Source organism: Mchenga conophoros, linkage group LG17, assembly GCF_057382185.1.
Source record: "Mchenga conophoros isolate Kocher_MC1m ecotype Shallow Benthic linkage group LG17, M_conophoros_male_GT1.1, whole genome shotgun sequence".
NCBI lineage: Eukaryota > Metazoa > Chordata > Actinopteri > Cichliformes > Cichlidae > Mchenga > Mchenga conophoros.
Genome location: NC_140542.1, coordinates 8001549 through 8025492, shown reverse-complemented (window position 1 = coordinate 8025492; position 23944 = coordinate 8001549). Strand labels below are relative to the sequence as shown.

Here is a 23944-nt window from a genome sequence, read left to right as displayed (position 1 = left end):
TCACTGTTTATTATGTGTAATGTAATGTAATCATTGTGAAACCTGCCCGTTTATATCGTGACGGATGAGATGTCCTGTTGTCCAGGACATGGAGATGTTTGCTATTCCCTGCGGTGTCTGAAAAGTATGCTGTTTCCATTACTGTCAGTCTCACTTCATTGCATTGCAGCACTGGTGATGTTTTTGCACTGAGGCCCAGGGGCAAGAGTTGATCTCTGTGGCCTTTCGAGCCCATGCCTCAGCAGTATTAAGGTGAGGTGGGGAGTGGCTGTGGCTCTCCTAGACAGACACACACACACACACACACACAGATGGGTTACATGTGGTGCTTCAAAGACATAGCTAGTCAGGCTGACTGCTGGCAGGCTGTTATCTCTGACAGGAAAGCAGAAGGAGGCTGCCAAAGACTTGGGTCTAACTAGCTAGCTAAATAACTGTGGTGTCTGTGAGGAGAAATAACAGGATTACTGGTCAGCTAGACATCAGACTCACTCTCAGGGTAGCAGGCAAGTGAGTAATATCACAAAGTAAGTGCAACGTCAGCTGACAGTTTCCATCGAAATGATTTGCTTTGATTATTTTTTTAGTTTCAAATGAATAAAGGCCTCTAAACTCAACAACTAAAGTCTGGGACAGTTTTATTTTGTTTATCCAGTATCAGCTTAGGGGGCAGCACGGTGGCACGGTGGTTAGCACTGTTGCCGCACAGCAAGAAGGTCCTGAGTTCAATTCCACCATCAGGCCGGGGTCTTTCTGTGTGGAGTTTGCATGTTCTCCCCGTGTTTGCGTGGGTTCCCTCCGGGTACTCCGGCTTCCTCCCACCGTCCAAAGACATGCAGCTTGTGGGGATAGGTTAATTGGAAAATCCAAATTGTCACTAGGTGTGAATGTGCGAGTGAATGTGAGCGTGAATGGTTGTCTGTCTCTGTGTGTTGGCCCTGCGACAGACTGGCGACCTGTCCAGGGTGTACCCCGCCTCTCGCCCTATGACAGCTGGGATAGGCTCCAGCGCCCCCCGTGACCCTGAAAAGGATAAGCGGAAGCGAATGGATGGATGGACAGTATCAGCTTAATTATCTTTAATTAGCTAGAGCCTCTATAATGCCAATCTTAAACAGAATCAGTTTTCTGATTCGACATTTTTATTCTTGGACTACCGGTCTAGCTTTGCATGATTCAAGGTTCAGAATCTTCATTTTTATAATATGTAGCTTCTTTAATAAGTCTGGTTAACATAAAACTTGTCATGTGTGTTTTTTTTCCCTTCAATCAAGTGGATTTATAACAAAATTCACATAGTTGTTGCGTAGTTGTTCATCCATCCACCAAACACGAGAACATGCAAACTCCACACAGAAAGGCCACTGGCCAAACGGGCTGAAAAGGATACACACTTAAGTGTAAGTTGTTGAATTTGATACAGTTTGTGCATAATTTATTACATTCACTATAGAAACATAAAATTATTTTGTTTAAATTACAAGTTAGACCCTTTGAAATGTAACAACCACCAACTTTCACTTTTTTGATTGTGGTCCTATTTAGAAGCAGATTCCAAATGTGCAAAGTTGTCTACTGCTCTCGACTGTGTTTTGATGAGTCAAAGATCAAACGTACAGTGCATAAAAACTGAGCTGGCACAAAACCTGTTAATGAATAACAAAGAAAAGGATTTGACTTTAGCTAACTTTCCACAGTTTCCTGATTCTACAGAACTGGGAAACCTCAGGTGAACAGACTGAGCTGTCCTGACCACACACTGTTACACGGGTTACATTACTTATACTACTTTGTAGACTGAAAGTGGATTTGTGGGGTTTTTAAATGTTAAAAAGAAGTGCTCGACATTTAATGAGTATAGCTGTCTCTGTAGTCTCCCACTGTGATGACATTTAGCTGGGAAGTAGATCCTACATTTCATTTCTGTTACTTCATTGTGAACTCAATATGAAAGTTATCACAACAAAAGGAAACGCTGCTTCTGACATTTTTTGGCTTACTGTGTCTGTAATCTGTCCGTCTGTCCACGGTTCACAAGAATCAATCATTTTAGTAAAAGTTATACACTTATATTAAACTTACATGATCAAACTGTGCTCAAAGTTGAGACCACATTTGTATTTTATTTATTTAAATGAGAAATAACCTGTGATTGACCACGTTGGTTGGTTGTCAGTATCCATTCCATGCATTTCCTCTGATTTGGTTACAGTTTGATTTCCTTGCTATTCTTTAGGCATAGTTGCTGTACAATAACTCCTACATTGATATGCACAGAGATGAAGACATCACATTTTTTCCAATGCCAATTGGAAAAAAAAAAAAAGGAAAAAAAAAACATCAGGCTGGTGCAACTTTGCAGACTCATAGCCTGCAGGATCATATTTGTGCATATATTTTCTGGCTACGCAACAGAATCCACAAAACACAGATGATTTGTTGGATTTAGCCTTCAGCTGTTTCAGAGAATTGATATGTAGAGCTTTTCTGTTGACAGCAGAGATGAGCTGAAGTTGCTTTCACTACATTGGGCCTGCACTTGCATAGTGTTTGCTTGAATAAATCCTGAAGGCGATATTGACTATGACAAAAACTGAATTGTAACTGGCTAAGCAGTTATGGACAACAGAAAAAGTCATTCTTGATTGATTTCTGTCAATCTAAGATACCTGCACATACCTGCAAATGCACTGCAGCATACCTTACATAAAGCATGTTTGTTGATGGGCAACAGACAAACTTAGTAACAATCTTGGTGTCATACGCTAGCATAACACCTCTCTCACAGACCATTGTTTATTAAATTAGTTATTTATCTTTGATTCTCTTCCACAGTGTGTCTTTTGTCCTGTCTATTATTGTAGAGTCTTTACTCTAGGTGCTTTTTCAATGTATAAATTGAATCGAAAGAAGTTTACCTTTGTGCAAAAGGCTTTGTAAATAAAAATGAGTCGGTCGCATTGATTTTCGTCAGACATGTGTGCCTCTATTGGTGAGGCCTGTCCTGTTCTTTTAGCACATCATCATGCATGCAAAGTTAACTACCTAACTGCTAAATCCCTGCAGTATGTTTAATTCCACATGGTCTATTACACTTGAAAGGCAGTTTCCTGGATCCAGCCCTGCTGGTTAACATTAGCACCTGACCTCTTGTTTCATGCTGAAAGAAGGAAAAAAAAATTCTGGGAAAGCCCTTCATTAACATTTATGGGAAACCTTTTGGCCCATATTGTCTTTTTTTCCTTTTTAAGATTAAAACACATACTCCTTTTCCTAGTTTTCCATACCAGCCCCTCCCATACATCACATGCTGTTGGCTGTTTTGGGAAATCCCTTATAATGGGCAGTTTGTCTATAGTTTGCCTGGCAAACTGTAATTTTTTCCCCTTTCGGATCACATCCATTGCATTCTTTGGAAAAAGTGGGTGTAACTGTGTGTATGGTGTTTTCTTTCTGCAGAACGCACTGTGTTTCCAGACTCTTTTTAGTATTCTGGACGGAGCAAAGAGGAACAACCGCTGGAACACCTCAACAATGCAAAGAATGCAGAAATGAAAAGCTATCAACAGATTTTCTTACAATCTAGACAGTATGCGTCAGACAGTGGCCAAATATTGTGGTTATATAAGTTTGCAGCTAAATTTGGCTTTAGTTTCATGCAAATATTCTGAACATTAATAGCCTGAACAAAAATTAACAGTATCGGCAAATGTGTGGAGGAAGGATTTTTAACGAACCAACTCTTGTCACTCAGGATTCTCATGTCCAGCGAGTTTCAAATTCTCTGACTGCCTCTATCCTCCCTCCTCGCGTCTGTGGCTTTCCTGACCTTTTAGCTCGGGTTTCCTCTCTCCCAGTCGGCCAGCACCATACACTAAGAGGACTCCCTGTGTGGGAGGAAAGAGAGCGAGGGGAAAGCCTTTGCAATAGCTTCAACTAAACATGAGTCACCCAAAGCATCTTTTCTTGACTCGTCCGCGGCCGTGCACTCCTAAAGCACCATATGCATTTTTCCTCTTCTGGAAAAGGCAGTGGTGGGTCAAGTCATTGGCCACATAAATTCAGACAAACCTTCACTGTGTGTGTGTGTGTGTGTGTGTGTGTGTGTGTGTGTGTGTGTGTGTGTGTGTGTGTGTGTGTGTGTGTGTGTGTGTGTGTGTGTGTGTGTTTGTTTGTTTGGACATTCCGTTCTGTAGCGTACCACGGGCCTCGCAAATGTTGAAACAGCTTAAATATGTGGGAGCTCTGGGTATTTTTACTTTGGCTTTCCATGAGCCTCAACCCATGGAACTAAAACAAACTCAACGGTGATTCCTACTCAAATCATCTCAGCTAAATCATCTCAGCTGAATCATCTTTGGTACATGTAAGACAAATGCCAAGTTTTGATTGTCTAAGGGTAATGAGCTGCGGTTATACCACAGAGCTCGGAAAGCCTGGCAGGTTATGGGAAATGATTTCTGGTGACATTTGTCAGGCATTATAATTTCCACTCAACTTTTGATCCATCTGTACTTCCACAAAACCTCCATTTCACATGACTACTGACGCATATTACCATAATACGTCAATTCATTGTTTTTGAATGTCCTTCATAATTGTCTGATTTAAATGTTTATTAACAAACTCCAGTCAGTTCAGGCAGCTCGCAATACTTTCCAGGTGGTTGTAGGAGCATACTGCTCTGTTTTTCTGTCTGCATTTTGCAACCTTTTGAAATTTAGATAGTAATGTATTTGTCCTGCTCAATATAATACAATGGTAACGCAATGATATTGTACAAAGAGGCGTCCCTTTTGGTCAGGATAGAATTCCCTTCCAATAAAAGGTCTTGTGTCTGTGGTTTATCTTCTACAGGGAAATAGTTTTTATAACCTTCATGAACCCCACCTGTACTGGGTTGGGTAATACTGGCAAAATGTGTGTTTTTGTTGAGAACTCAAGCCTAAACTGCTAAACTCTATAAAATAATGATCATTCACACTGTTATAGATATGAAACAGTTTTGCTTCCTTGATCCTTCCGTGATACCTTTACATTATTTCCAATGATATTGTGATTGTAGTGAGTTTGTAATATCACAGACTGGACACACAGAGACAACAAATATACTCCAAAATTCAAATAAAAGATTGTGTGTTTAAATAAAAAGGAATATAAGAGAGGAACTTAAACCAGTAACAGTGCGTATAGTTAAGTGTGTGAGCAGAAAGGTGATGAAATGTTGCATAGCACAGAACAAAAATCAAACTCATGCAAACTCATGTCTCAGGGAGCAGAGCACGTGTTTTGAGATGTCACTGACTCAGATGTCCCAGCACAGTTTCAAGAGCATCGAGAAGCTTCCAGGAGCCAGCCCGTTACTCTATGAGAGCTGGAGAGAGCCAAAGAAGCCCCTTAACCCATCAGCAGGATCAGTATATTCTACTTTGTACAAGAGCCGGGGCAGGATGAGCCGTGCCAGAGCCCTACAGAATGACCTCCAGGAGGGCTACTGGTGTGAATGTCTCTGACCAAACAATCAGAAACAGACTTCATTAGGGAGTGAACTGAGAGCCAAACATCCTATAGAGGGCTCACAGCCGTGGATGATGGAGTCCGATTGGCATTTCCCTTACAATGCCATAATTACAATACCGCCACAGAGCAGGTTCACCCTGAGCACATGTGAAAAACATGAAAGGATCTGGAGAAGCTGTGAATAACTAACATTATTCGGTTTGACCAGTTTGGTGGTCTGTCATTAAGGGACGCACAGACTTCTACAGGCTAGGCACAGCACCCTGACTGCCATTAGGTATCAGGATGAAATCCTTGGACCCATTGTCAGACCCTACGCTGGTGCAGTGGATCCTGGATTCCTCTTGGTGCATGATAATCCCTGGCCTCATGTGGCGATAGTATGTAAGCAGTTCCTGGAGGATGAAAGAATTGATACCACTGACCGGCCTCCATGCCTGCCTGACCTAAATCCAATAGAATAATCTATTTTTATCTCTTCAGGTTAATATTACTATACTATGCATAAAAAGATCATCAGCAAATGCAAATTGTACTCCGTAAAAACTGATTATCATTTTGGCTTTTATTTTTCTTTCTAATTGATGCCAGTTTTATGATCTTATTCATGTATGCCATTCAGCTGGGGAACATGCTGCTGAGCCCAGTCAGCCATCACTGCACTCAGACTTTAATGTGTAATTGATCTTCTCTGTGGTAGCTGCTTTTGTCCTTCAGTTTTCAGTGCTGTTATTTTTTTTGATAAGATACTGACCACTTTAGCTAGGGAAGGGGTAAAGTGTACTTGCCCCTGAGGTGGGAAAGATTATTGGGTTTTTTCCCTTGTTTGGGTGTAGAGGTCCAATCAGTGGGGGTCAAACCCAATAAACATGGAGGAGTGTTGCCAAGTCAAGATGTATTTACTGAAGGCCCCCTCTGGTTTACCCCAGAGTGAAGACTCACGTAAGTTTGTAACCAACCACGTCCATACTGCTGCTTTCCAATAGCCTGCAGCTCTCCTGTATTTGTGGAACCATCACAGTGAGAGGTAGACAGCAGATTGGAGCGAGTGCTTTATTTGCTCTGAGACAGACATTGGACTTGTCAAACGGGCTCTTATTTCTTCTTATTTTTACAGTACTCAGCTCTGCTTCAGTCTCTCTGTGAGATTGCACTGTGACCAGCAAGGTGTCACAACACAAAACGCTAATTGAGTCAAACCTTTTTTGTGGATGAAGTTTCTCAACATTTCCTTTTAGCGTGTTACTTCACCTGAGCAACATATTAACGTCACATTTGACAGGCTTCTAATCCCATCGATGTGTTTGCTCTTCTGCAGACAAATGTGCTTGGCCCTGTTCCATGATAACTTCAGAGGCTAAGAGTGTTATCTAAGAGGGATTCTTTATTCAACGGATGTACTTCTTAATCTCCCGTCATTTCTAGTTATACTGCTTATCAGTTACACTGAACAAACCTTTGAGGATGTGGAAGAGATTTTGTAATCACATTGGCTTTACAGTTCACTTGGTGAAAAGATCCTTAAATCTTCTGTCGACTAGAGGTAATTCAAGGGATGTATTTATTTTTAATAGACACTGTGTTAAAAGTCCATCTTATTTATTATTAGTTATTATTATTAATCTGAAAAATAATCAGTGTATCATGTACAGTCACTAAAGCATTAATAGAAAGCTAATTGCAGAAAAGTCTCAGTTTATGATCAAGAGGTTCCTTATACCATATTATGCTGTTTTGAACTATAATGTGTAATTTTATGAGGATTGCTTTTCTCTGCTCTTCAAGCGTAATTATTTTTCACAGAAACCATATGCTTTTCAAAAGCTAAAGACACCCAGTTTAACAATCACACACATTGCCCTGCGTTTTGACCCTTTGAAAGAGATTTTTGTAATGTTGGCCTAGCTTTAAGGTCCCACCTTTTCAATTTACTTTTTCTTTTTTACACCAATCTCAGCCCATGCCCGACTACAGTGTGTCGCTTTCTTCCTCAGAGCTCTGACATTTTGGCAGACCCAAGTAAAAGCTATCTGACAGTGGAGTAGGTTTGGCTGCAGATGCTTTTTTAATAAGGCAGGCTGCCAGAACCTTGTGGTGGATGTAGGGCAAGGGTCTCGTGATCTGCTATTGTTAAATGTGCAAGCCTTTGTGTTGACCTACTTTTTTTTTTTAGCATTTATGTAATCCTAAAGCTAAAGGAGAGTGGGTTGCAAAAAAAGAGAGAAGATGTCATGGCTTGGTTAACCACAGGTATGTTCCAACATACATCAAGGATTTGTTTAGGTAATGCAGAGACAGGCCACAGAGGATTTGTTTTCTTGTGGCTGCACAAGAAATGAGTTTTTGTCATTTCATGCTGTTGTTAGCCCTCAACGTTAGCTTCCTTTAAGAATGTGCCATTTGACCACTTTTGCAGCATCAGAGTGGGCACATTTTCCCATGTATGCACCCATCTGTGATGCTCTGTATGTCTCCTTTTGTCAGTTTTGTCTAGTCGTTTGGACTAAAAGGCAGTCATTAGTCCCATTTTGTGCTCTGTTGTCTTTGAACATCTCTCTGTGTTTGGCATTTGCTATCTGCCACGATCGTCATCTGCGTCCCGGATGTCCAGCCAAATTTTCAGCTGTGACGCATAAGGCTCCCTGTTCAAACGCGCGTTCATATGTCACTGCAAGCAATCCTCATTTTTCTTTATTGACTTTTTGTATTGAGCTATTTGAATTAGAGACTGGTTGTTTATTATTATGAATCCTTTCAGGTTCCAAGAGAAATGTTAAGGCTGCTCCTATTGTATTGATGGATTAAATTACATCGTAATCATCTGAGTCTGCAGATTCCCTAAGCTCTGTGGAACTTTTCAGTGATTTAACTGTACTGTCCACTCTCGATAACTTTGCAGCTGGCACCTGTTTTTAGTAGAGATGGACCGATCCGATATTACATATCGGTATCGGTCCGATACTGACCTAAATTACTGGATCGGATATCGGAGAAAAATAAAAAATGTAATCCGATCCATTAAATATCACGAAAGCACCTCACAAAACTTGCAACACGCCGTAACTCGCCTCAGAACGTCGGAGCAGTATGCATCACGTGATAGAGCAGCTGTGGCATGCGGGACCTGTCGGTGGTCTGGATAGCATTTGGAGCTTCGATGGCAACCCGGCATTTCATCTCCGACAAAGTTATCCCCGAGAGAAGTAAAGCAAGTGTGTAAGTCCATCTCTGAATGTTTGTAAAGCAATCCCACGTTAAGCTTAACGAGCGACTGCCTCTCGCTCTCCGGCTGCTACTTCAATCGTGAAACTGCTTAAATCAGCTGATCGGCTTTTCTGTCGCGAGTCTGTCTCTCGTTTGTTTTTGGTCCACTTTGCGCCAGAAAGAGCAAACCAGCGGCTGAACAACAGCAGCACGTTTAAGCTTGATAAGCTGTTGTTACAATTTATTTAATATTACTTTCTACACCAGGATCTTTTTCTACGTAGCTGACGGCTGGTAACTGTGCAGGGGCGGATCTAGCAAAGTTTAGCCAGGGGGGCCGATAGGGCATTAACAGGGAAAAGGGGGCACAAAGACATACTTTTCTTTCTTATTCTCATTTAAAATGTCAAGCTTTTAATAAATAATTATCTGACACCCAAAGTTTTAATTTGATGTAAAATGAATAGAAGTCAATTACTGTATATAGTGACTATTAAGTCTAATATATATATCCTAGTAAGCTATAGTACATTTTCCTTTGGGAAGGTACCATCTGTGCAGTCTGCAATTTTGTTGAAGAAAGATGTTGAATCTATTTAATATTTCTTGAAAAATAATTGATTTCTGTGCATTTTTTTTCCACACTGCATCAAATTAAGGTTGATTACGTTGATTAAGCATCATGAGGTGGAGCGTGAGGGGTGGTTCCCTATTTTTTATTTATTTATTTTTGTTGTTGCTGGGAGTTGGAACCCTATTAGTTAGGCTGCTTAATATTTACGCTAAGTACTCTTTAAAATACCAGAATAGGGAGGATGGTGTAGGTCTAAGTTTATTAGATTGATCAGTATTGCTGAACTATGAAATTTTTTTTTGTATACAGGTATAACAGAATAGCTTTAGTGTAGTTGTTGTTTTAAACTTGAGTATGAACTTGCAGACTTGCAAAATGCAGCAAGATATTTTAAAAAACAGTTTTGTTGATTAAAAAACACTATATCGGATTCATATCGGTATCGGCAGATATCCAAATTTATGATATCGGTATCGGTATCGGACATAAAAAAGTGGTATCGTGCCATCTCTAGTTTTTAGTTTACCTGATAAAATGCCAGCTATTGATGAGGTCAGAATTATTAACTCCAACTATGAAAATGTAATTCTTTTTAAGTGTTTCCCAAGTGCTGTTAAACGGAGCGAGGATTTTGTAACATATTTTGGATTCTTACATTATTTTAATTTGCACACAGAAACAAAATTATTTAATAACAAACAAAACCTAACAGTCAGTTATGTCACAATTCCAGCAAGCAATCCAAGCCATTCTCTAGGTTTGGTGGTCTACTGGAATGGACCTTGGTCTTCAGTTCTCAGATTTTAAAATGGGATTCAAGTCAGGGCTTTGTGCAAGTCAGTCAATTCACTTTGGGTTTCTGGAGGTAGTTCTTCACCAGGAGTGATATATGTTTTGAGTCAATGTCATGTTGGAAAACAAAATGACAGTCTAGACCAGGGGTCAGCAACCTTTAACACCCAAAGAGCCATTAAGACGCGATTTCCACGCAAAAGAAAACACTGGGAGCCGCAAATACTTTTTGACATCTAAAATGAAGATAACACTGTATATATTGTTTTTTACCTTTATGCTTTGTGTGAACCACTAAGGTCTATTGCTTGTGAAATCCATGAAGTGCTACAGAGAAAATTACATTTTATTTATGTAATTAACATATTTTGAACTCTTAAAAAAATATAACAAAAGGAAAGACACCCAGTGATTATATATATATATATATATTGGAAACGCGTCCTATGATTTATTTTGATTATGCCATAATGCTTTCTAACGTGGCAGCTCAAACCTTTGGAAATTCGAAGATAACCCTCAGTTTTAACTTTTTTACAAAGTTAAAACATATGATTGCATAGCAGTGGTTTCTGCTAGGGTTCAATTAAAAGGTTTTTCAGGGGGCTAATAATATTGACCCTGGTAATTTTTGTTTTTTTTTAATTAATTCTGTTATTTTCTAAAGAAAACTGGTATATTTAGAAACAGTTTGATGAAAAACATTTCCTCTTCTAAAAACAGCATTTGTGAAATTTCTGACAACTCTAAATTCAGTAGGAGGGGTAATAACTTTCATCGTCTCTGTATATCTTCTCTGAGATTGTGGTCACCCAAACAGAGTTAAACTACAAGAATATCCTCCACCAGTGTTGTATTTTGGACTTTAATGAAAAATGATCCACATCGAACACTTATGTTTTTTATGGATTCTTTTACCCATTTTCCACCATGTTTCATAATCTTCACCATTTTTGATTTTGACTAACCGCAGACAAGCAACAACAGCTTGATATTGATCATAAATTGTCTGACCACAAGAGACAAACTGAGTGTATGTATGTGTTTTTGCTGATTATTTTGCCAGTTTGGAAGATTGCCAGTGTAGTGTTTAGCATAGTTTGGTGTTGTGCTTGTTATGCCTCTCCTAAGCAGTCAGAGGTAGAAGAATGAAGATAAATATTTTTCCATTTGTTATTTTTAACTGTTTTAACGGAATCTTCAACTATGTCAAATTCATCCAAACCAAGATATCAGAAAAATAATAGTTTGTAGCCAAACCACAAACCACCTGGCACTACATGCCAACTTTTTTATGTGCGTTATAAACTGACAAACAATACCAGTTGACTGTCACTCCACCTCCTTGTGTGTTAGACTCTCAGGAATGCTGTATCCCTATTATACTGGAGCGTGGGACTCTGTTGCCTGGTGTAGGGAGGCTAGGATGACCCTCAGGAATGCTATTGTTATGTACTCAATTCCCTTTCCAAATGCACTGCGCTCTATCAGACTGATGGTCCTTTTTAGCAGAATGCGATATCCACGGGTACCAGGGGCGAGAGAAGGGAGAATTGGTCCATAAAAAGCCTCAAATAAAGGGCTGTTCTCTCTGCTCCGTCTCCCCTGTCCTGTGCAGGAACGGCAGGAATGTGGCAGGCAGACCGACTGGCCTCGGAGCCTTCAGCCTCTAATGAATTTTAAAAGGCCTTTTTCATTCAAAGCAGGGTGCTGGCTAACAGCATGCCGCTTGGCCAAGCACTCTGGTGGGCAACGGGGAGTAGGAGGAAGGGGGAAGGGGTGAGGAGAGAATAAGGAACACAGGATGGTTTGCGGGAGGGAGAGGAGAAGGAGGACTGGCAAAGCGAGTTGGCACCTAGGCAGGACGGGTATTGGATGTCCCTCACAGTGAGAGATAATAGGCCACTCTGCATGAGAAGTCACTGTAGGAGCATTCTTGACCCTGCCACGAGGGCTTAAAGAGAATAGAGGGAATGTGAGAGACAGAAGCCCCTTTCACAGAGCCCGTTTAAGGCGGGACTGTTGCACCTTTATTCTGCCTCGACAGTCTGTGTGAAAGGTACAGAAAAGGAATGGGGACGGCATTATTGTTACGCCTTTCAACCGGCTGGTCACAGAGCCGAATCGACATCTGTCTCAAAGGGAGAGCCAGCGTGGCAAGAAATGGCACACCAGATATCAATTATGATTTTGCTGTGTGTACAGTGGCAGTAAACCTTTTTTTGGCGGGGCTTCATACTGAGTTAAGCGCTGAACAACAGTGGTGTGAAAAGTGTTTGCCCCCTTCCTGATTTCCTAATATTTTGTCACACTTGCATGTTTTAGGTCATCAAAGACATTTTAATATTAGACAAGGATAACCCAAGTAAATACAGAATGCAGTTTTTAAATGATGATTTAATTGATTAAGGGAGAAAAGTTATCCAGAACATCCTGGTCCTGTGTGAAAAAGTATTTGCCCCTCTTGTTAAATCATGAATTAACTGTGATTATCCATGTTTTTTGGAAAGCTGGGTTCAGTTTCACTAAACACTCAGGTCTGATTACTGGCAGACCTGTTGAATCCAGAAATCACTTAATCAGAACCTGTGTGACAAAGTGAAGCAGGTTCAAAGATCTCAAAAAGAAACACCTCATGCCACTATCTAAAGAAACACAAGCAAAATTACAAGGTGAATAATTTAGCTGTGTTCCAGTAGACCTACAGCAGACACAGAGATTTAAGATTTAGAAACCGCTTAGTATAATGTAATCATGTGTACCACACGTGTTTTAAGTTCTAACGTCTCAGAATACAGCTGCGATGTATAAAAATAAAGCCTCGAGACATAAATTGCAGGTTACCATATCAAAACAGAATCCTCGCTGCTCCTACCAGTCTTTATGAGAGCAGAAAAAGGGATTTTATACTCCTGGTTATGCACAGATATATACACAAATATATTACGCAAATGAATTTGTTACAACAGGCTGAAGGGAACCTCAAAACCGGCCATCAACAATAAGCAGAAGACAGATGGAGATGTGAAAGCGGGCCGCACATGAGCCAAGAAAAACTTCCTGCCGCTGCCAACAGAGAGGTGTTTTGAAATACCAAAGCTCATAGAAAATCTATACACACACAAACACACACATGTCAGGTATTTCATATCTGGTGGGGACATCTAACTGACATAATGCTTCCTCTAGCCCCTTACCCTAACTCTAACCATCAAAAATGAATGTCTAACCCTCAACCTAACCATAACCTAATTGTAACCCTGATGCTAAATCCACATTTTGAGTCTCAAAAATGCCTTCAAATTGTGGGGACCGGGATTTTGGTCCCCACAAAGATATGAATGCACGTTCACACTAGGGCTGCCACAAACGATTATTTTGATAGTCGACTAGTCACCGATTATTTTTGCGATTAGTCGACTAATCACATCATCATCCATTGGACATACAGCGTACAGCTTATTGCACCAGCAGCATCTGCTCTTATATAACTATCATTAGCTTACAGCTTTAAGTGTTTAAGTTAAGTGCTAATTAAAAATAAAGACAAGATGATAGTTTATTAAAGTTTAATGAAGTTTGCAGATTGTTTCGGTGAAGTTTAATAAACTCCTTGCTATCTAAAATATAACAGGACACCGGAGTAAATTCTCGAGCATCTCACACTTCTGATAATCAGCTGTCTGCTTGACGTTTATTCAGCTGTGTAAAAACTATAACTTTAATCTCAGCCAAACCGATTTACTCAGGAACAAATAAAATACTAAAAAAAAGCCAAACAATAACATTTTAAGCTAAGTGACGGCAGTGGGTTTGAAAACGATTTGCCGGGAGTCCGGTGTTCTCACGGCTCTAGTTAGCCTAGCCCCCGGCTAGCTATCGAGCTAGTGGGTAACAGACGTCTCCGAAAACGTCGGAGCGCTTTTGAAAATATGTGGTCTTGATAAACTGAGCAGATATTTGAGGTTTACACAGCTACATTCTCGCCTGAAAATATGTTAAACGTTTATTTTGTGACCAGGAAAGAATAATAAGAGTAATATAAAAACTAACTAGCTGCCGCCATTGTTGACAACAGAGCTGGGCTGCGCTATGAATTCTGGGACGGAGCTACTTCTTCTTCTTCGGGGTTTAACGGCAGCTGGCATCCTTGTACATGCAGTGCTGCCATCTTCTGTTTCAGTCCGTTATTACACTCTTAAATCCTGCTACTTATTCCTGCGTCTTTTGTGATCTTACAAAGCTTCAAACGACGCGTCGACTATTAAATCAGTCGTCGACGATTTTGATAGTCGACGTAATCGTGACTAGTCGACTAATCGTGGCAGCCCTAGTTCACACAAACACACACAAACAGGTGCATGTGTTTATTGTCACTGTAGTGCTTCTTTTGAGAACGGTACTTCTAACCCAAGCAAGACTGAATCCAAAGGACCTGAAATATTTATTATTATTTGTAGAATATGAGTGATTGATTGATTGATTGATTTAAATGAGTTGCAACAACATGTTTGGAGTGTTAACTACACTTTTCTTTGTATCTGAATGTTATGAAAAGCATTTCGTCAAAAGTATAAGCATTTTGCCCAAAACTAGTGGCTAAAATCCAGAGCATCCCAGTTTTACCTGTTCAATTTTTTTATGTTGCCAGGGGCCAATCTGTAGTGTGGGCTCTGTGATGCTCTCCACCTGCAGATATTCTGAAAGCCATATCTCCCAAGTCACTCTGGACTTGTAAGCAAGCCTGCTTCTCCCATCAGAGAACCTCACGATTCAAACCCCATTGTCCCAGACGGCAGTCCCCTTTTTAATCTGCTCCTACATAGAGTTGTTTCCCTTCTTGACTTGGTAATACTCCCCTAATCTTGACTGTGAAGATCTGTGATTGGCCAAAGTCTCCAAATACAGAAAACATTTGTACCTACGCCACTGATTTAAAGGAAAACATGTCTGTAGCCTGCCATCTTTGGGTAGGAATATATCTGTGGTGACATGTTACTAATTCATTATATTTTTGAAGTCAGATTTTTCTACAAAACCACTTTTTATTCTTGTTTTCCATTTGTACTGAAATGTAATTCAGTCATGTGAGCTTCTATGTCCACATGTGCCACACACAGAACAGCACAGCCCACAGGGCAGATGCTTTCACTTCATGGGGGCCATTATGGTTCATGTGGTGATTGGGGACCCTTTGGGTCAGGTCACATCATCTCCAGTGATTCCAGAGGAAATGCCAGAGTACTGAGGTAGTGGGATGCCTTATATAAGAAGGAAACACTGGCTGGTATGTGAGGCCCAGTAGGTAAAAAGTATGCCTGCTTACATATATAAATAGTCACTTCTTTTCAGCTTTGGTGTGCAGACCTGGCATCACTAACAGGGTTTTTTCCAACCATATCAATCAGTGTCTGAATTGACTCATTTGACTGAAGTTTTATTATGTGTGATGAATTGGTGATGGCACAAGGAAAAACTTTGCCAGGACATGCCAAGACTCCAACGCCATGACACACAAAGGCAGCATAACACATGAACTGAATAAACATCAAAAGCACAAGATGTCTCTCACCCATCTGGATCGTTCCTCGGGACCTGACTCAACCTTTTATTTCTCACATAACCTATCTACAAACCTAATTAAATAGAAAGCAGAGTGTGGCTTGGCAACGCACAAAGAAAAATGAATGGGATTAACTGTTACCTATACAGCTCTTTATGTACTGCACGCTTTTGCTGTCAGAGCTTTTAAGAAACCACTAATGAATTTGTGAACCCCAGTTTCTTGGAAGAACGCTGTGTTCCTCCTGGTTAACTGAGATGAACATGCAATATAGACGAAACACAGAGGATTCCACAGTTTTACTTCTGGAAAGTGAGTGGATTGGAAGTTTGCCATTCGGGTTGTGAATCACTGGGCCATAAAGCCACTTAGTTGTCCAAATGTCCTGCTAGGTGCTAGCGATTCCAGTACACCTGCTTTGGATGCCTTTGTGCACCACTGCCGATGTATGCGCAGGTGAGAAGGTAAATCTGTGTATTTGCAGGCCTCCCCAGTGTTATCTGGAAGCACATGGCAGTCTACCTGGATGACCTCATGCTTTGGCCTTCTGCAGTTGAAGAGAAGCAAAGGCATTATAGTGGCCAGGCTGAGGTCATAGTGAGATAGGGCCTGTGGAAACACTGATGCTCCTGCTAACATGACTGGCCTTGGAAACTACTCCCGCAGGAACCCCAAAAAACAAGACAGTAAAATCGCACTGGGCGGTCAGACAAGAGAGGAGATTAGCTGAAGGTTGAGCCAAAAACAGACCAGCTCTTTCCCCCAGGTTTTGAGTTCAGCAGAGGGGACATACAGGTGAAGTGTGGATTTCCCGTAATATTCCATGAGGGAGATGTATTCCATTATATATGCTAATAATCACCAGGTGGCAGCCATCCTTACATTCCCTTCCTTTTAAGCTTATTAAAGACAGATGACCCAGAACAGAAGGACAGCAGGAAGTATTTGTGCTAAATTTGTGCTGGTCATTCACCGTACCTATTTTTCCACAACTTCTGCCTTGTAAAAGTTTTAACGCACTTCTTACAAAATGACATCATTTCATGGCTCACTGTAATGTCACCATAATCTGTTGGGGATAAAAGAGTTTTTTTCATTACAAACAATCTCGTGAACCAGTATTTAGATCCTGGATCATATCATAATATTAGGAAATGCTGAAGTAGTTTACTGTAAGTCATCACAGTTCTGTTTGTTTTTTTATGTGCACACATGTTTTAACTTTAATTCTGTTTGTGTCCTTGTTTTTCTGCCAGACGGAGGCAATGAAAGGGGCTCTGAAGGATTTAAATCTGAACATTGTGGAAATGACTGATGAGAATGCGACACTGGATGGAGGAGATGTCCTTTTTACGGGTACGTCACTCTGCCTCTTCAATCACTGTATTTTATTGATTATTCATTAACCTTTGTCTGGTCATTCCAAACCAGCAAACTGAGACTTCCCTCTTATTTTTGAGTCCCACAACATCAATAACACCACTTCATAGATCTGAACCAGCCAAGATATTAATATATTGTGGGGATTAGAAAAATATTTTGCTGCTATTGGTCATAATCATCATCATTACCATTGCATTAATAATACAATCTGCAGTATTGTTATTGCATTCAGATGTTTAAACATATTGGCACCCAATTAGCCTTTATTACAGGTGCAGTGATAACCACTTTAAACTGTTGAATTGAATCTATAATCTTAAATGTTTATATGCAGATTACATTGCATTATAAAAGAAAGGCCTAACTCTGAGTACGCTCTGTGCCAAAGTAGACAAGAAGCGCAGGCTTTTGCAGAGCGTGTTTGTGAAAGTGAAACTAAAGCAGAGTCTAAGTGTGAGTTACTTTGAGGAGCTGTTGGGAGGATGCTATTTGAATAACCAGGTTATTCATTATTGTCTTTTATTCATTTATATCTTTTGATTAAGCTTTTAGTAGAGGTTCTTGATTAAAACATTTATTCAACATATTACAGATATAGTTTCAGTTAGGTTATTATCAGTATTGGGTAAGTTACTTTAAAATAGTAACTTAGTTACATTACTAGTTACTTCTCTCAAAAGTAACTCAGTTACTTCAAGTTACTCGTTACTTTCAAAGTAACTAGTTACTAGGGAAAGTAACTTTGGTTTTACTCAGAATTCTCTTGTTAATGTGTTGCTTCCATAACTTTGCCAGTCTTCTAGCTTGCTTACTTGCCACAAGTGCACTGTGCCACCGACCAATAGAAAGGAAAAGATAATGTGCATATTTCCACGAGAGAAATCCCACGCCTGGACCGTCATTGACTGCTGCCATGATTCTAGCCTACGTCACAGTCATGTGCGCCATCCAACACATACATCCAACACAAAAACTGCAGTCGTGGTGCTTTCGATTGTACTCAGAACTCAGAAATTCTGCCTTCTGAATAGGAAGATGTAGGCAACACCAGACTGCAGATGAGCTGCATACAGGGCTGGACTGGGACAGAAAATTGGCCCGGGCATTTTGACTAGAGACCGGCCCACCATTATAGGAAAAATCATAAAGCCCTTGAATGAAAATAAACACTGTTGTGACAGTGATGTACACTGTTTTGATGGTATGTTGTAGGATTCAGATAATTATTTTTTAAAAGCTAGACATTTTAAATGAGAATAAGAAAGAAAAGTATTTCTTTGTGCCCCCCATTCCCTGTTAATGCCCTACATGCCCCCCTGGCCACACTTTGCTAGACCCGCCCCTGCACAGTTACCAGCTGTCAGCTACCTAAAAAAGGATCCTGGGGTTATTTGTCTCTCAGAAACAGTTCATAACTTCCCTTCAACTCATTCATGTCACCTAAAAGGTAAACCTGTTTCTCCATCACCTGTTCAGCTCTGATGATTCAGTAAGGACATCTGGTTTCATCTTCATGTTTCCCTCTCACCAGATAACCAAACCATATCATGACCAGCAGGTTTACAGCTGTGGCTCCAGCAAACATCAGCTGATACTAGAAATTAATATTAAATAAATTCTAACAACAGCTGATCAAGCTTAAACGTGCTGCTGTTGTTTAGCGCGACATCCGCTGGTTTCCTCTTTCGGCGCAAAGTGAGCGATAAACAAACAAGAGAGCCGATCAGCTGATCATTGATCAGTTTTCATGATTGAAGTAGAAACGGGAGAGGGAGGGGGGAGAATGAAAGAAGAAGAGGCAGCTGTGCAGCGTAAACACAGAATAACTCCAGCTTTGTGTCTTTTCCATTGTAGCTGAATTACGGGACAAACTGTTCCTTTTCACCTCAATAAGAAACGCTTAATATTTTCTCTGAATACCAGACGGGACGGTTGGCAACTCTAATAACTTATGAACAAAATAAAGTTCAACATCATTAACATCATAGCACCACCCAGCTGTATAGAAACTCCGTCATGCTAGCTAGCACGCAGTACGGAAAAAGTCAGAATAACAAAAATAAACTCCACCTAAACTTGGTTCATATCTGACCCAGAGAGACTGCAGGTCATAACTTCTTACCTGAAGTTCAGTTCACACTTGGACCGTCGGCCGCCTCGGGTCTCTTTTCCTTCTGCCTCCCTTTTCCTTCATCCACCTGCTGCCTCCACCACTTGCTAATGTTACTGAATCTGTGGAAGCTCTGCGATGCCACCACACGAAGTAACGAGTAACGACCCTATCTAAATCCCAGTAACGAGTAACGCGTTCCTGATTTTGGCATAATAACTAGTTACCGTGCTCGTTACCACAATAATAATGTAGTTACTGTAACGCGTTACTTAATAACGCGTTAGTCCCAACACTGGTTATTATGCACATGAGAATTGGCCTCTCTTCTCATAAGACAAAGTTTGTGTGAGGTCGAGCCACACACACACATACACACATACACCTGCACACACTGTAGGTAGGCTTATGTTCTAGGTGAGAGTTCAGATATATTTGCTTGCAACTAGGGTTGCCAACTCCCTGAAAAATAAATAAGGGACACCTCGTGGCCAGGGCCGGGCAACCCAGTTCACCCTTCCCAGTGTGGTAGCTCTTTTTTTTGTGTGTGAAATTATTTTTTAACCATTTGACTTGAATTTGATTTAAGCAGATGCATATTCTTTGTGATATGACCATATGGGAAACAAATGATCATTTAGCCATTTATTTTTAGCTCAAAATGACAACATTAACACAGTAAAACAGGTCTCTTTCTTAAACAGAAGCCTGTCATGCTTAACTTTTGAGAATATAAGTAAATCTTTCTTTAAAAGAACTGTCCTGCTTAACTTAAAATTATATAAATTAATAGAAAACAATAGAACGAAAAATATTCTTGTAACAGTGCACATATGCATTTAGTACAGTTGGCTTCAGTTGAGGTATTATTTCAGCTTTTCTAATGCTAATCAGCTGCTCCTGTTTGTAAACCCACTTGTTCCCATGATTACACATCATAACTCATCATCATTATTAATCTATGTATTACTTTTATGTATTAGTCATCTATTTGTTGTAATCATTTATCCTTGCAGTTGTTTATTACACAAAATAAATTATATTATCACACTTCTGGCCACATAGCGCTGATATTCACTGCACATGCCCATATTAACCTTAACCAGAGGGTTTAAAAAAAACAAACCAATGTTTACATACCATATCTGCTTCTGCCGTGGCCTGGCGGACAAAAAATTGGTAAAGGGTTCCCCGAGCTTTCATGCCCCTCATGTTCTTCATGTGCCCACCAATAGAAGCATGCCTATGGAAAAAGTGCGCTGGCACACAGTGCAGTGCGCTTTATATGTGTTATCGTGCACTTTTCCAGCCAGGTGTTTTCCTTTTCCCATTCCTCTCTGTACTTTTGCAGCCTTTTTTTCTTTCTCTGAGCGAACAAACATTGCTGCTCTAATGCTGGGCTTACACTGTGCGATTTTTGGCCCATTTTGAGACGATTTTTGAGTCGTGTAACCGATTTGGTGATCGGCCCGATTTTGGCCTTCATCGTGCATCGTTTAGTATACGTGGGGTAACGAGAAGCGGCTGTGGTGACACAGCCGCTCACACTGCTCACGCGCAAACACGTAAACGTCTGTGAAAAAGACGGAGCAGCACGGCTGTGCAGCGTGTGATCTGGACACCAGCGATGGAGGCACAACTTGTAGAACTTCGGAAAGCTCATCCGAGCCTTTTCGATGTGGCATCACAAAATTATCACGACCACAACAACCGTGAAAATAGTTGGATCTACACTGCTGCTCAATCACAGCTGCCTTATTAATGTTTTTCATTAGCAATTTAGCAAAGTTGGTGGTGGTGTGTCTGTGTGAGTGAAAGAGAGAGAGAGAGCGAGAGCGAGCGACAGATTTTCTGTTATAACCTTCATTTTATGGAGGCACAGTGTGAGCACTCAGGTCGCATCAGAGCATCGGGTCGTATAGTGTGAAACCCTGCATCGTGACCTACCAACGTCTAACCCCTGCGAGTCAATCGTGCAGTTTGAGCAGGAGCTGAATAACGTGACTGAAAAAAATCGCACAGTGTCTGCCCAGCTTTAGGTGTACTGTCGTCCGAGACTTGCACCGCAGTGTTTCTCCAGTCTGCGACTATAAATGTACAAATTCAGCAGGAGATCTAATACTTATTTCATCCACTGTAAATATCAGCATCCTGATATTTAATCTCTTGCAGTTCATTCATGAATTGCATTTTAAATAACTGGGGGTCATGCAGTCAAATGGTTCACTGAGCAGTTTGAGGAAGTTACTTTTTTACTTAGACCTGTACAGGTTAAAAAAAAAACTTCACAAAGAAACCCAAGTCCTTAGTTTGTAGTTTGAATTCATCGAGGTTCAGGAATGGCTGTTTTGCTACAGATTAATGTGTATGACCAGAGGCCAACCTGTTGTGTCACAGAGAGAGGTAAAGAGGAGTCATGTGATCCTTTTGTTTCCAGAAATATAGTATAATGCTATCATCTGGAAACAAATAGTGCCTTTTACATGCTGGACATGCTTTTCAGCCATTCACCATTTTGTTTAAGTTACCTTTTTAAGGCCACCTACATTTTTGTATACGGTGCAATTAAGTATTTAAAAAGTGTTTAAAATAATTACAAACACAAATTTGACAGTGAGGCCTTTATCTTTATATTTAAAACAAAGTCTTTGAAAGCATGAAATGTCTCATATCATGCAAATTTGAAGTCATGACTGTTGGAATAAATATCTTAAGGGATGAGGAGAAACTCTGTAGCTAACAACACATAGTCTAAGGAGCTTGGAAAGAAAAGTGCCTGGACTTCTTTAAGTTGCTTGAAGATGTTTCACCTCTCATCCGAGAAGCTTCTTCAGTTCTAAGGTCCTTCAGTTCCAGACCTTCAGTATCTTCTACTATGATGAGCTGGATGACTTTGAACCTTCACAGGCATACTAACAACACATAGAACTTTGTGATTTGCTGTGTTTAGGTTGTATGAGGACTACTCTACTTGTTAGAAATGTAGTGAAATGGCAGAGGGTAGCCTCTAGTTCATACTCTGTGAGCAGACAGTTGCGTGTCTGTAAATATGCATCTGTGCTTTGAGATCCTCCACACAGGCATTCCTCCATGTGACCTCGATGACCCGGTGCCTCAGTGAACCTAGCTGTACATCCCACCGACAAACAAAACCGTCATGTGCCATTCTGCACAGTAAGACCACGGTGCAAGCAAGAGCATGGTGGTCTTTTATTCGATTTTCTGTATGTTCACTTACAGTCGTGAGTTAAAATGTGGGTCAGTATCTTCTCCGCTTCACAGACCACTAGGAAAATGCACAGTACAGTTAATTGGGTTTCTAGACACTGGCTCTGTGCTGTTGTTCCTTCCAGCTGAAATTGGTTTCACATGGCAGAGCTAGAAACATTTCCTGTTGGCAAGGCATGTGCTAATGGCTTATAGTGTAAAGGCTCAGCAGCAACATTAGGAGCCCATCCCTTAGCTCAGTGTGCTGCTCAATACCTCGCCAGGCATTCAAGGCTTTCTGCCTATGTGCCACCATACTAACCACAGTTGGCCCCCCTTCGCAGGCATGCATAAAGTACACGGTGTGCTGTCTGGAGTATTCTGCTACTGTAGCTTCTCATGCTTGCTGTATTGCTGGTTTTCTGTTCACATACTTAAAAGATTCTCTCTACAGGTCGAGAGTTCTTCGTGGGACTTTCCAAACGGACCAATCAGAGAGGAGCAGAGATCTTAGCAGATGCATTTAAGGTGAATTTATGTAGCAAAGTAGTGCCTGCATTCTTGCATGGAAATGCAAATAAGTTGGTGAATGTGGGCTACACTTGTTTGTTTGTGCTGCTGTTGGTTCTTTAGCTTGTAACGTGTGGCCACTGAAGAAGATAGAAGTCTCTTTTCGTTTAAAAAGTCTTTGTCATGGACTGAAACAAAGTGTCAGGAATAATGTTTAAGATCCCGAATGCTCAACATTTGTTCAACTACAAATGATCGGGAAAGAAGGGAAGTGGCTGAGGATGAATTGTACCTAAAGATAATAGGCTGAAAAGCATCAAATGTTCTGTGTAGGTGAGGGAAGCTGTAGTCACAATTCTAATTCAATCCATTGTTTCAAGCAAAAGTAAAGGCTTGTCACTGGAAAAGTTCACAACTGATCCATTACATAAGAAGTAAAAGTAGTATCTCAAATATATTTCCTAAATATATTCCTGACCGGAAGGCCTCAGTCAGTACGGATCGGGAACTGCACCTCCAGCACCACCACACTGAGCACTGGGGCCCCACAAGGCTGTGCGCTCAGTCCTCTGCTGTTCACACTGCTGACTCATGACTGTGTAGCAACACACAGTTCAAGTCACATCATTAAGTTCGCTGATGACACGACCATGGTGGGTCTCATTAGCAAGAACGACGAGTCAGCGTACAGAGAGGAAGTGCAGAGGCTAACGGACTGGTGTAAAGACAACAACCTGTCTCTGAATGTTGACAAGACAAAAGAGATGGTTGTTGACTTTAGGAGGACACGAGGCGACCACTCACCGCTGAGCATCAACAGCTCCTCTGTGGAGATCGTCGACAGCACCAAATTCCTGGGCGTCCACCTGGAGAAGGACCTCGGCTGGTCCCTCAACACCAGCTCCCTGCACAAGAAAACCCAACAGTGTCTCTTCTTTCTGAGAAGACTGAGAAAGGCCCAGCTTCCACCACCGATCCTGACCACCTTCTATAGAGGAACTATCGAGAGCATCCTGAGTGGCTGCATCACTGTCTGGTTTGGGAACTGTGCCATATCGGACCGCAAGACCCTACAGCGGAT

At 40.9% G+C, this 23944-nt stretch overlaps 1 protein-coding gene across 2 annotated transcripts in view; it reads left to right on the top strand.

The window, feature by feature from the left end:
- ddah1 (dimethylarginine dimethylaminohydrolase 1) overlaps positions 1 to 23944 on the top strand; it is an 87065-nt gene that overhangs the window by 43296 nt on the left and 19825 nt on the right. For both annotated transcript variants that reach the window (XM_085252802.1, XM_085252801.1), the window contains 2 exons: positions 16910 to 17009; positions 22808 to 22881. In XM_085252802.1, coding sequence (XP_085108928.1) covers positions 16910 to 17009; positions 22808 to 22881 — 174 coding nt within the window. The remainder of the gene's footprint in view (positions 1 to 16909; positions 17010 to 22807; positions 22882 to 23944) is intronic.